This window comes from Cebus imitator, unplaced genomic scaffold (genome assembly GCF_001604975.1).
Source record: "Cebus imitator isolate Cc_AM_T3 unplaced genomic scaffold, Cebus_imitator-1.0 Scaffold658, whole genome shotgun sequence".
NCBI classification, from domain to species: Eukaryota; Metazoa; Chordata; class Mammalia; order Primates; family Cebidae; genus Cebus; species Cebus imitator.
The window spans coordinates 186,621-199,424 of NW_016107973.1; the positions used below are offsets into that span (position 1 = coordinate 186,621).

Sequence of the window (12,804 nt, forward strand, 5' to 3'; positions counted from 1 at the left end):
TCTTTTCATGACTTGATAGCTCATTTATTTTTAGTGGTGAATAATATTCCATTGTCTGGATACACCACAGATTATCTATTAATCTAGTAGAGGACATCTTGTTTACTTCCAAGTATTGGCAATTATAAATAAAGCTGCTAGAAATATTCATGTGCAAGTTTTTGTGTGGACATATGTTTTCAGATCACTTGAGGGAATATCAAGGAGTTCCATTTCTGTATTATATGCTATGAGTATGTTTAGTTTTCTAAGAAACCATGACCATCTTCCAAAGTAGCTATATCATGTTGTATTCCTACCAACACTAAATGAGTTTCTGTTGCTCTACCTCCTTTCCAGAACTTGGTGGTAGTAGTGTCCTAGATTTTGACCATTGTATTTATAGTGGTATGTCACTGTTGATTTAATTTGCATTTTCCTGATGACATATAATGTTGAGCATCTTTTCATATGTTTATTTGCCATCTGTATGTCTTCTTAGGTAAAGTGTCTGTTAAGGTCCGTAGCACATTTTTTAATCATGTTGTTTGTTTTCTTATTGCTGGGTTTTAAGAGTTCTTTTTATATTATAGATAACAGTTATCAAATATGTCTTTTGCAAATATTTTCTCCTGGTTTGTGGCTTATCTTCTCATTACCTTAACAGTGTCTTTCTCAGAGTAGAAGTTTTTACTTTTAATGATGTCCCGCTAACCAATGTCCTTTTTCATGAATCATACCTTTGGTATAACATTTAGAGAATGGTCACCATACACAAGGTAATCTAGACTTTTTTAAAATGTGAACTTCTAGGAGCTATAATTTTGCATTTTACTTTTAGGTCTGTTATCTATTTTGAGTTATTGTTTGTGAAATGTATAGAGTCTGTGTCTAGATTTTTTTTTTGCATGTGGATGTTGAGTTGTTTCATCATAATTTATTGAAACAACTCTCTTTTTTCTATTGTTTTGCCTTTGCTCTTTTGTTAAAGATCAGTTGGCCATATTTACATGGGTCTATTTCTGGGCTCTCTGTTCTGTTGCATTTATTTGCTTTTCCTTTTGTAGATTCTACACTGTTTTACTATACTATAGTATAGTAAATTTTATATAGTAAATTATAGTAAATTACTATAAATTACTTTATAGTAAATTTATTTTATAAATTATAGTAAATTTATAGTATAAATTATTTTATAGTAAATTTATAGTAATTTTTAAAGTTGGGCTGTGTTGGTCCAACTTCATTCTTCTCCAATAGTGTGTCGACTATTATGGGCCTTTTGCCTTTCCATATAAGCTTTAGAATCAGTTTTTCAGTATCTACAAATAACTTGCTGCGATTTTGGTTGGGATTGCATTTAATTTATAGATCAAATTTGGAAGAATTGATATCTTGACAATGTTGAATCCTCCTATTCATGTACATGCAATATCTCTGCATTTATTTAGTTATTTCCTTCATTGGTGTTTTGTATTTTCACTTGTATAGATATTGTGCATATTCTGCTAGATTTATACCTAAGTATTTTATTTTTATGTGATAATGTAAATGTCATCATCTTTAAATTACAAATTCTACTTTTTCATTGCTTGTATTTAGGAAAGTCATTTTTAAAGTATAATAATCTTGTATCCTGAAACCTTCCCATAATTACTTATCAGTTCCAGAAGTCTTTTTTGTTGTCATCAATTCTTTCAGATTTTCTACATACACTATCATTTTATCTGCACATGAAAACAGTTTTATTTCTTTATTCCCAGTAAGTATAACTTTAATTTCTTTTTCTTGTCTTTATTTCATTAGATAGGACTTCCATTATGATGTAGAAAAGCAGTGGTGAAAGAGGAAATATATGCTTCATTCCTGATCTTACTGATAAACTGAGTTGCTCACCATTAAGCATAATGGTAGCTGTAGGATTTTGGTAATTGTCCTTTATCAAGTTGAGGAAATTCTCTGTTTTTGGTTTGCCAAGACAACTTTATTCTTTTATCTGTGGATATCCAGTTCTTTCATTACCACCACCACATGTAGAGAAAGGACAAGAATTTTAATAAATGGTGATTGAATCCTATATTAGTTTGTTTTCATGCCACTGATGAAGATATACCCAGAACTGGGAACAAAAAGAGATTTAATTGGACTTACAGTTCCACATGGCTGAGGAGGCCTCAGAGTCATGGCAGGAGGTGAAAGACACTTCTTACACGGCAGTACCAAGAGAAAAATGAGGAAGTAGCAAAAGCAGAAACCCCTGATAAGCCCATCAGATTTTGTGAGACTTATTCACTATCACAAGAATAGAACCAGAGAGACTACCCGCCATGATTCAGTTACCTCCCCCTGGGTCCCTACCACAACACGTAGGAATTCTGGGAGATACAATTCAAGTTGAGACTTCGGTGGCAACACAGCCAAACCATATCATTCTGCCCCAGCTTCTCCAAATCTCATGTCCTCGCATTTCAAAACCAATTATGCCTTCCCAACAGTCCCTCAAAGTCTTAACTCATTTCAGTATTAACCCAAAGTCCACAGTCTAAAGTCTCATGTGAGACAAGGCAAGTCCCTTCCACCTATGAGCATGTAAAATCAAAAGCAAGCCAGTTACTTCCTAGATACAATGGGGATAGAGGTATTGGGTAAATATAGCTGTTCCAAATGGGAGAAATTGGCCAAAACAGAGGGGTTATAGAGCCCATGCAAAGTCCAAAATCCAGTGGGGCAGTCAAATTTTAAAGCTCCAAAATGATCTCCTTTGACTCCAGGTCTCACATCCAGGTCATGTTGATGCAAGAAGTGGGTTCCTACAGTCTTGGGCAGCTCTGCCCTGTGGCTTTGCAGGGTACAGCCTCCCTCCTGGCTGATTTCATGGGCCAGCGTTGAGTGTCTATGGCTTTTCCATGCACACAGTACAAGCTGTCAGTGGGTCTGCCACTCTGGGTTCTGGAGGCTGGTGGTCCTCTTCTCACAGCTCCACTAGGTAGTGCCTTAGTAGGGACACTGTGTGGAGACTCTGACCCCACATTTCTCTCCCACACTGCCCTAGCGAAGGTTCTCCATGAGGGCCCTGCACCTGCACCTGCACCAAACTTTTGCCTGGGCATCCAGGAATTTCATACATCTTCTGAAATCTATGCAGAGGTTCCCAAACCTCAGTTCTTGACTTCTGTACACCTGCACACTCAACACCACATGGAAGCTGCCAAGGCTTGGGGCTTCCACCCTCTGAAACCATAGCCTGAGCTGTACGTTGGCCCCTTCCAGGCACAGCTGGAGCAGCTACGACACAGGGTACTAAGTCCCCAGGCTGCACACAGCATGAGGACCCTGAGCCCAGCCCACAACACCACTTTTTCCTCCTGGGCCTCCAGGCCTGTGAGGGGAGAGACTACCAGGAAGTTCTCTGACATGGCCTGGAGATATTTTTCCCCATGGTCTTGGGGATTAACATTAGGCTTCTTGCTACTTATGCAAATTTCTGCAGCTGGCTTGAATTTTTCCCCAGAAAATAGGGTTTTCTTTTCTATCATATAGTCGGGCTGCAAATTCTCCAAATTTTATGCTCTGCTTCCCTTAAAAACCTGAATGCCCTTAACAGCACTCTTGAATGCTTTGCTGCTTAGTAATTTCTTCTGCCAGATACCCTAAATCATCTCTCTGAAGTTCAAAGTTCCACAAATCTCTAGGGCAGGGGCAAAGTGCTGCCAGTCTCTTTGCTGAAACATAACAAAAGTCACCTTTGCTCCAGTTCCCAACAAGTCCCTCATCTCCATCTGAGACCACCTCAGCCTGAATTTTATTGTCCATATTGCTATCAACATTTTGGGCAAAGCCATTCAACAAGTCTCTAAGAAGTTCCAAACTTTCCCACATGTTCCTGTCTTCTTCTGAGCCCTGTTCTAACTTCTGCCTATTACCCAGTTGCAAAGTTGCTTCCACATTTTTGGGTGTCTTCTGAGCAACGCCCCACACAACTGGTACCAATTTACTGTATTAGTTCGTTTTCATACTGCTGATAAAGACATACCTGAGACTGGGAAGAAAAAGAGGTTTAATTGGACTTACAGTTCCACATTGCTGGGGAGGCCTCTGAATCATGGCAGGAGGTGGAAAGTACTTCTTACATGGCAGCGGCAAGGGAAAAATAAGGAAGAAGCAAAAATAGCAACCACTGATAAACCATCAGATTTCGTGAGACTTATTCACTATCATGAGAATAGCATGGGAGAGACAAGCCCCCATGATTCAATTACCTCCCACTGAGTCCCTCTCACAACACGTGGGAATTCTGGGTGGTACAATTCGAGTTGAGATTTGGGTGAGGACACAATCAAACCATATCAAGTCTCGTCAATGGAATGTTAGTGGAAATGATGTGAGCATTTCCTGACCATGAATTTTAAGAAGGAAATGAACTACCTCTAGTCTCCTTTTTCTCATTTGCTGGCTGGATGCAGGCTGTGATAAGTCCCTATCATGATGAGGCAGGAAGTGATGGTTAGTTAATTAGAAACCCCAACAAAAGGGAGTATATATCTCTCACTATTTTTTCCATTATAAAAAGCAACTCAACATTCCATTAATTTCTAATATTGATTAGCATTGTGGAAATTCAGGTTTTGTTCTCCTTACCAGCTCCTATAGTTCTAAAAATCCTCAAGGGGTATTTCCCATGTCCTGAATTTTTGGGGTTTTCCTATGATTCTTCCAGTTGTTGCTGCCATTCTAAGCTGTATTGCCAGGCACTTAAAGTCCTCTAACTGTTCCCTCTAATTTTCCTAACCCTACATATACACAGGGTTTTCATGATGTCAGAGCTGAGTAGTAGTAAAAAGTTTAAAGCCATGTTAGAAAGGAGGATATTTTCCTCTCTTTAGGTTATGCCTTATTAATGGGATCTGCACACTGGAGCATTATAGAGTTTACTTAAAGACAATTATTTCTGAGATATGTATAAACCTGCCTTTGCTATGACAGATAAACAGTTGAGGGTTTGTGTTGGAATAGGCACAAATAGGAGTTCTATAATAATTTCAGTGCTTCTATTAAAATAGCTATATTTCCCTAATGGCAAGGCATTGTTTACGGGTAGGGTCTTGTGCCTGACTTGGTTTTTCTTCAAGATTAATTCTATTTAAGTAGACCCCACCCCAAATATGACCTGAAAATATTATTGGGTCAGGCCTCCCCACAAGTTCTGCAAATGTTCCCTGTCTTTAGCAGCGGAGGCAGGCTGAGATCTTTCCCATAGTATTTTCAGGCTACAATGAAAACAGACATCTTTTGGACCAATTTCACCATATAGTTCACCAGACCTACCTCGGCCTAGTTGTTCCTGACTACAGGGAACTTTAATTTCTGTGTATAACCCCTGAAACTCTGGGATAGAAGAAGGGGATACATTATAAGAAAACACAGGGTTTGGCTTAGCCTTGACCAAAAGAGAAGTCTCAGAAGGAAGGTTTGCTTGAGGCCCATAAAGGACAGTACAGAGGCAAGTGAAACTAAATAGGCAAAAACAGGCCCGTGACCATGGTGATTGAGACGGACAAGAGGAGAACAGGGAAGTAATATGCTTGTGTGCAAGTTCATGAACATGCATATGGGTGGTGGGTGGGATTTGGAAGAAAACAGTGAGTATGATGAGTGAGTACAACTGCATCTGTATGAGACTTAATGCTTATTATTTGACTCTGATATTTAGATTTCACGGGTAAGTCAGGGTTACACAGGTGCTAGTGTAAGCACTGAGGAGTACAAAGATGACCGTTGCAATTTATTGAACTGGAATTAATTATAGGAAGAAATAAATAGTGCTTAGCACTCAGGATATATTTCAATCTTTTATTTGCTCAAAGACTTTAATCTATTTGATACATACACATAAAAAGCTAACACATGAAAAGCTTAAATTAGGGCCTTTATCACTTCTATACATGGTAACCGATACAAGACCATGTTTTCTAAGAGAACTGACAACAAATTGTCCAACACACGTTTTAAAGTCTCACACAGTAAAATTTGTCAGCTTTTGGTAGGACCATTCCACTGTTGGTAAATATCTTGGAAAAAAAGATTCTAGCACTCCAGAATTACCAGAGAAGCTTGTACTAGTGTAATTTTGGACATACTTATAAAACAGTGAAGGGGATTGGTGGCTGTATTGGTGAGATGAGCCCTAAAATATTTCTCAGAGATGGAAACACAGGTAAAGAAAGGCAAGGGGAATAGCTTTCATCAGGATGGTGAGTGTATTATGTTCCTACTGCTGCTATTGTTACCAACCAACATAATGGGTGGGTTCAGTTGCCTGATATCAACCCCCTGACCACAAGCAAGGATTTATTAAGGTGATTTATTACTTGTAACAAAGTAATGAGAACACCAGGGATAGTTCCCAAAGCAGTGTCTCCCTGAGATGGGAGCTGGGTCAGGTTTTCATGAGCATATAGTATTGAGGCCTGATGGCATTGGATCAGACAATGAAGTGATGCTGGGAGGCATGATCTGACTGGACCCTGTCATGCAGTGTCCACTTCTTAATTCAGCCCTGTTCCTCATTCCAAACACTTACATTCTCCCTCCGATTGCACGCTTGAGTCTGGGGATGCTGCTCAGGTAACATGATCTGAGGGTTCCTGGCAAGTAAAAGACAGTGCACAACTTTGTTACTTAAAAGTTAAACCAGATAGGTCTGGTGCTGTTACCCTGTAATCAATTACCACACATGGAATGGCTTAAAATGATACAAATGCATTATTATCATACAGTCCTGGAGGTTGGAAATCTGCAAAGGTTTTCACCACACTAAAATAAAGATGTTGCCAGAGCAGCTATCCCTCTGGGATTTCTAGGGAAGAATCTGTTTGTCTTTTCCAGGTTCTGGAGACAGCCTGTATTTCTTGGATCTTGGCTTCCTTCCACCTTCAAAGCCAAGAATGGCCAGTGTAGACTTTCTCATGCTGCTTCAATCTGACATTGAGTCCCTGCCTCCTTCTTCCACATCTACAGTACCCTTGCAATTACATTGGCCAAGTTACTGCAGCGTACTCTTAAATTCAGCTAATTAGAAATCTTAATGCTCCTTTGCCAGGTAATATAAAATGGTACATGTTCTGGAGAACAGGGCATGGACATCTTTAGGGGACCGTCACCTGCCAAACACAATGAAGGTAGTTTTCAAATGGACAGCAGTAACCACATCAACTTGGTGTTTAACCGCATTGCTCTGTCTGTCCCACGCAGGAAGCAGGGAAAAGAGGGGCTCAAGAGTAAAGGATGGATGTAGGGGTGAAAGGAGAGGCTTCAAAAGCAGCCATGGTGAGGGGAGGGGAGTTCATTCTCAGGATCCTGTCCTGAGAATGACTGCTGAAGTAGCAGGTGGTTATGGCAGGTGGCTGAGATCCAAGCTGGTTCGAATACCAGCCACATTTCTACACTGCCAAATGTCATGGATGGCAAGAGAAGACTTGACAGGGGACTGACGAGGAGCCAGGATCTTCCCTCCCTGGTACCATCAAAGAGGGAGGACTGTTACGACCTCCTGTGGGTCCTGACAGGGAAAGGCCCTCTTTTGGGGGTAACTGTGGGGATGGCATAATGCCAACGTGAGCCAACATTTGAAATGAGAAAAAGTGGTGTCGCATAAAGAAATGGGTCTGGTGCAGACCAGTGGTTGGTTTCCTAGGGTTAGAGGTCTAGCTGTGCCTTCTTTTACGCAAGGAGCAGTGGTGAGGGCTTGATGGGAGCCCCTTGCCCTGCAGTTCACTTAAGAGCAGGTGTACCTTCATCCCCTGCCTGGCTATATCAGGCAGGGAAAGAAACGCTCAGGACCACCCTAGAGTCCCGGGCCTATATGGCCTGAAATCGCCTCTCCCCTCCCAGACTGCAGTGCTGACACCCGATCTCCCATTAGCATACAGGAAGGGGGGTGAGGAGACTGGAGAGAGGGAGGGGGCAGACACCCAGCAGTTCTTGTCGGGGGAGGGTTGGGAGGGGGTGCAGACACACCAAGGGGCGGCTTGGTATCCATCCGCTGCTCCCTCCAGTGCGGCTCTTCCCGACCTCCCGATCCTGTCCCCCGCCCTGGTCCCCAGCCGCCCGCTGGTCCCACATATTGTAGCAGCGCCAGAAATATGGTGGTGGTCGCCACGTTTTAGGGTCTGCGAGGGCCTCCTGACGCAGCCTGGTGCCAACACGCACATCCAGGCTGGGGCTCATGGTGGCCCCGCCCACCTCTGGGTCGGAACTACGGAACTACGGTGGGCCTGGGAGGGGGCGTCGAGCGCTTTCGCGCCGTATCCCTCCGCCCCCCTTTCCCGACACCCTTGCGGCGAGCTGTTCTTGCCGCATCCTGCGCAGCCCCTGCCTACTTTGCTGCAGAGGCGTGGGGGGCGGGACGCCTCTTTGCCATTCGGAACGCGGGGAAAGCGGTGGGAATCCAAGTGAGGAGCCGCCAAAGGAGAGCTGAGGAGAGGAGGGGGAGGCTGACGACCTGGGCCCTGGGCCTCTGAAGGCAAGTGGGGGTGCGTGAGTAGGGGACCAGGGTGCGGGGGGTGGTCTGCCAGGGTGTCCCGGCTGGCAGCCTGCTCCGCGGACCCTGTCAGCCTGGCAACGAGGAGACGATCCGGTCGGAGCCAGGCGCTGGAGAGAGGTGCGCAATGCCGGAGACCCCTGGCGATGAGGAGGCGGTGACTGGTGCGGGCCAGGCCGGGCTGGGCCAAGGGCTGAGGGGCTGACTCGGGAAGCACCGTCAGATCCTCCGGAGTCGGATCCTCCGGAGGAGAACCGCGCTGACCGCTTCCCAGCCAGCTTTGCAGGCGCCCGCGCCCCGCCCTCGACGGTGTCTGTGCCCAGAGAGGGCTGGGGGTAGGCTCCTGGAGGAGAAATGGCGGAGCGGGAGCCCTTGTGGGGTTCGCCCAGGGAGGCCATTGGGGGGCATCCCAGCTCTGTGCCCAGCCCGCGGGAGGTGGGCCACGTTCCCTACTCCGGACCCTGATTCCGGAAAGGGACCTGTGGGGCCCCTGTCCTGGGTGCCGTCCCACAGGCTCCAGGTTGATGTCAAAGTCTTCTGTCTGCGCGGTAGGTCTTGCGCATTCTGACAGGCCACACTGAGCATCTGTAGAGGAGAGGCTTGAGATAAAGCAGGAGGAGAAATACAGCCTGGATTTCCAGAGTTGTGTGGGGGTGGGGGGTGGGTGCCAAACATTTAATGGGGACCAGAATCGGGGTGGGGGACTGCGACCAGCAGGTCAGGCATCCAGGAGCACCTCCTAATCTTTCCTTCTCTTAAAGGCCTTCCAGGCGCTTCCCCCACCTTCCATCCCCACCTGCCTCCTCCACCGTCCTAATCTGGGGGCATGAAAGGGTGGGCTTTGGAGGTGGGGGTGATGAGGGAGACATATTGACAAGTACCAATTCACAACCTGTTTTCTAGAATATGCGGCGCCCTTCCCCCATTTTATGCTGCGCAGAGCCCAGGGGATGTGGCGCACCTAGTGGTGAATCCTCAGAATTGGAGAAGGGAGTAATGGGAAGAGTATGACGTCAAGAGAAGGAGTTGTTATCTCTGGAACCTTGAAGTAGGGCCTAAAAGAAACGAGAATATTCCACCAGCAAAACCCCGAATGTTGAAAGACAGATATTAATAATATGAGGACTCTTATCCTTGGTGTTGGTCTGCCACCCCTCATTTCCTGACTGTCTTACCTTTTCATCTGTTTGTCCATAGGCCTGCTTCAAGGCTGGTCAGTTCTGCAAGAAAGGCAAGAGAGAGGAGTCTGGCTCACACCTCTGGAGGTTGGTGAAGAGGGGGAGGGAGCAATGCAGGGGACAATTGGAGAGAGTGAGCATGGCAGGTGGCTTTGAGCCCAGTGGGTGCAGACCTACTTCTACTCTGCTGGGTTTGCACAATGCCAGCATCCTTTTTATTTGTTGCAGGAGACAGGAGATAGATGTAGGCTGGGTTGTGACTCAGAAAAGACCTGAGAGCAGGGACCAGGAGACAGGAAACAATAGACACATTGAACCCTTGAATGGGAAGAGAGAGATTTGTCACAGGGACCAGAGTACCTGCCTATCTACCAAGTACTCAGACCCCATTCTCTCCTGTATGTTTACTTGTCTGTAGGACCCCCTTCTGTCAGCTGTGGGGCTTGACACCACTTGCACAAGAAAAGGAGGGGGAAACTGCACCACATCGGTGAAGGTTGGTATGAAAGCGGGTATACTTTTGGGTTGGGTAGTGGAGACCAGCATGGGTTTGGGAGTGATTAGGGTCCAATCTAGGGGCTTCTCAGCCCCTCCCATTGCCAACACACGTTCCCACCATTGCTGGAGCTGTTTTGTAGCAGGTAGCCAGCCAGAGAGACTTTCTGAAAGCCCAGCTGTCCCACCTAGCATTCAACATCAGTCTCACTGTGTACGTCTCTGCATGGGGTGACACGACTGGAAGAGACTCAAAGCCCCATTTCATTCTCTCTCTCTAGATCCACCTCCAGTGGCTGCTCTGCTGGTGGTGGAGTTGCTGCTGACAACCACCCTCAACAGGTCTGCACCCATCCAGGAAATATCTGTCTTCCTCAAGCTTGGTTCTACATTCTATTTGTATTACTGAGTTATTGACTGAGACTTTGTTTTGGAAGGCGGCTGATTGACTACTGGTCTGGATATTGACTCTAACACTTGTTTCCAAGCTCATATCCTCAATCACTTAAAGATCAGTGTGTAGAAACAAACCAGTGACAGATCTGTGGTTGAGGTTTAGACTGGGGGTGGAGTATATTACTGGACTTTCTTCATAACTTGTACCATGACTGGGGCAGAGATTGAGTCTGCTGCCCAGGTCAAGCCTGAAAAGAAGCCTGGGGAAGAGGCTGTAGGTGGGGCTGAGAGAGAGAATGAAGTCCCTCTGGTGGTCAGACCCAAGGTTAGGACCCAGGCAACTACTGGGGCAAAGCCCAAAACTGAGACCAAGTCTGTTCCGAGGGCAAGGCCCAAAACTGAGACCAAGTCTGTGCCAGGGGCAAGGCCCAAAACTGAAAACAAGTCTGTGCGGGGGGCAAGGTCTAAAACTGAGAACAAGTCTGTGCCGGGTGCAAGGCCCAAAACTGAGGCCCAAGCAATGTCTGGGGCAGGGCCCAAAACTGACCCCCAAGTAATGGGTGGAGCAAGACCCAAAACTGAGGCTCAGGGAACGGCAGGGGCCAGGCCCAAAACCAATGCCAGGGCAGTAGGTGGTGCTCGTCCCAAAACTGATGCCAAGGCAATCACTGGGGCAAGGACCAAGGATGAAGCCCAGTCATGGGGCCAAACTGAATTTGGGACTGAGGTAGTGTCACAGGCAGAAGGGGTGTCCCAGACTAATGCCGTTGCCTGGCCACCGGCCACTCCTGAGTCTGGATCGGTTACTAAATCTAAGGGCCTATCTATGGATAGAGAACTAGTCAACGTGGATGCTGAAACCTTTCCTGGCACCCAAGGTCAGAAAGGAATCCAGCCCTGGTTTGGACCAGAGGAGGAGACTAATATGGGGTCTTGGTGTTATTCCAGGCCCAGGGCCAGAGAGAAGGCCTCTGAGTCTGGGTTCTGCTCAGCAGATGAGACCTCTACAATGTCTTCTTTCTGGGCAGGAGAAGAGACCAGTATCAGATCATGGCCCAGGGAAGAGTCCAATACCAGATCCAGGCACAGGGCTAAACATCAGACTAACCCCAGGTCCGGGCCCAGACCCCAGCAAGAAGCCTATGTTGAGTTCTGGTCTGGGTCTGAGGAGGAGGCTGGCAACCCATTCTCCTGGGCTGGAGAAAATACCAATAACTTGTTCGGGCCCAGAGTCAAGGAAGAGGCAAATATTAGGTCCAAGCCCAGGACAAAGAGAGAAGATTGTTTTGAATCTGAGTCTGAAGATGAGTTTTATGAGAAGTCCTTCTCCTTGCCTAGAGAAGAGGCCAATAGTAGATTCAAGCGCAGAGACAAAGAAGATCCTAATACCAACTTGAAATCCAGGGCCCAGAAAGATGTTAACGGTGATAGAGTCAAACAGGAACCCAGGTTTGAGGAGGAAGTCATTATTGGGTCCTGGTTCTGGGCAGAAAATGAGGCCAGTTTGGAGGGTAGAGCCTCAGCAATCTGTGAATCTGAGCCAGGAACTGAGGAGGGGGCCGTTGGTGGATCCTTGTACTGGTCTGAGGAACAGTCCCGTTTGGGGGCTGTGGCCAGACAGGAGGCCAAGCCAGAGTCTGAAGAAGATGCCATATTTGGGTCCTGGTTCTGGGACAGAGATGAGGCCTGCTTTGACCTAAATCCTTGTCCTGTGTACAAGGTCAGTGACAGGTTCAGAGATACAGCTGAAGAGGAGCTTAATGCATCCTCCAGACCCCAAACCTGGGAAGAGGTCACTGTTGAATTCAAACCTGGTCTTTTTCATGGGGTTGGCTTCCCATCCACAAGCCCCTTTAGATTTACTGAAGATGCTTCTGAAATGTTTGAGGCAAAGCCCAAGAACCTGGAACTTAGCCCGGAAGGGGAAGAGCAGGAATCTTTGCTTCAGCCTGATCAGCCTAGCCCTGAGTTCACATTTCAGTATGATCCTTCCTACCGGTCAGTCCGGGAAATTCGAGAGCATCTTAGGGCCAAGGAGAGTGCAGAGCCTGAGAGTTGGTCCTGCAGCTGCATACAATGTGAGCTAAAAATTGGTCCTGAAGAGTTTGAAGAACTCCTTATATTAATGGACAAAATTCGGGATCCTTTTATTCAAGAAATATCTAAAATTGCAATGGGTATGAGAAGTGCTTCTCAATTTACCCGAGATTTCATTCG

The 12,804-nt window shown here is 46.0% G+C and overlaps 1 protein-coding gene across 13 annotated transcripts in view; it reads left to right on the plus strand.

Annotated features, from left to right (window-relative positions):
- Nucleotides 1–12,804, plus strand: part of GPRASP1 (G protein-coupled receptor associated sorting protein 1) — a 56,097-nt gene that overhangs the window by 38,813 nt on the left and 4,480 nt on the right. For 8 of the 13 annotated variants that reach the window (XM_037734749.1, XM_037734755.1, XM_037734754.1 and 5 more), the window contains 3 exons: nt 9,716–9,783; nt 10,115–10,192; nt 10,473–10,912. In XM_037734749.1, the coding sequence (XP_037590677.1) occupies nt 10,796–10,912 (117 nt within the window). In that variant the 5' untranslated portion in view covers nt 9,716–9,783; nt 10,115–10,192; nt 10,473–10,795. Of the gene's footprint in view, nt 1–8,420; nt 8,511–8,577; nt 8,639–8,663; nt 8,683–8,866; nt 8,954–8,977; nt 9,067–9,715; nt 9,784–10,114; nt 10,193–10,472; nt 10,913–12,804 lie in introns of those variants that run through there. The other 5 variants (XM_017518056.2, XM_037734757.1, XM_037734758.1 and 2 more) reach the window with 5 other exon arrangements.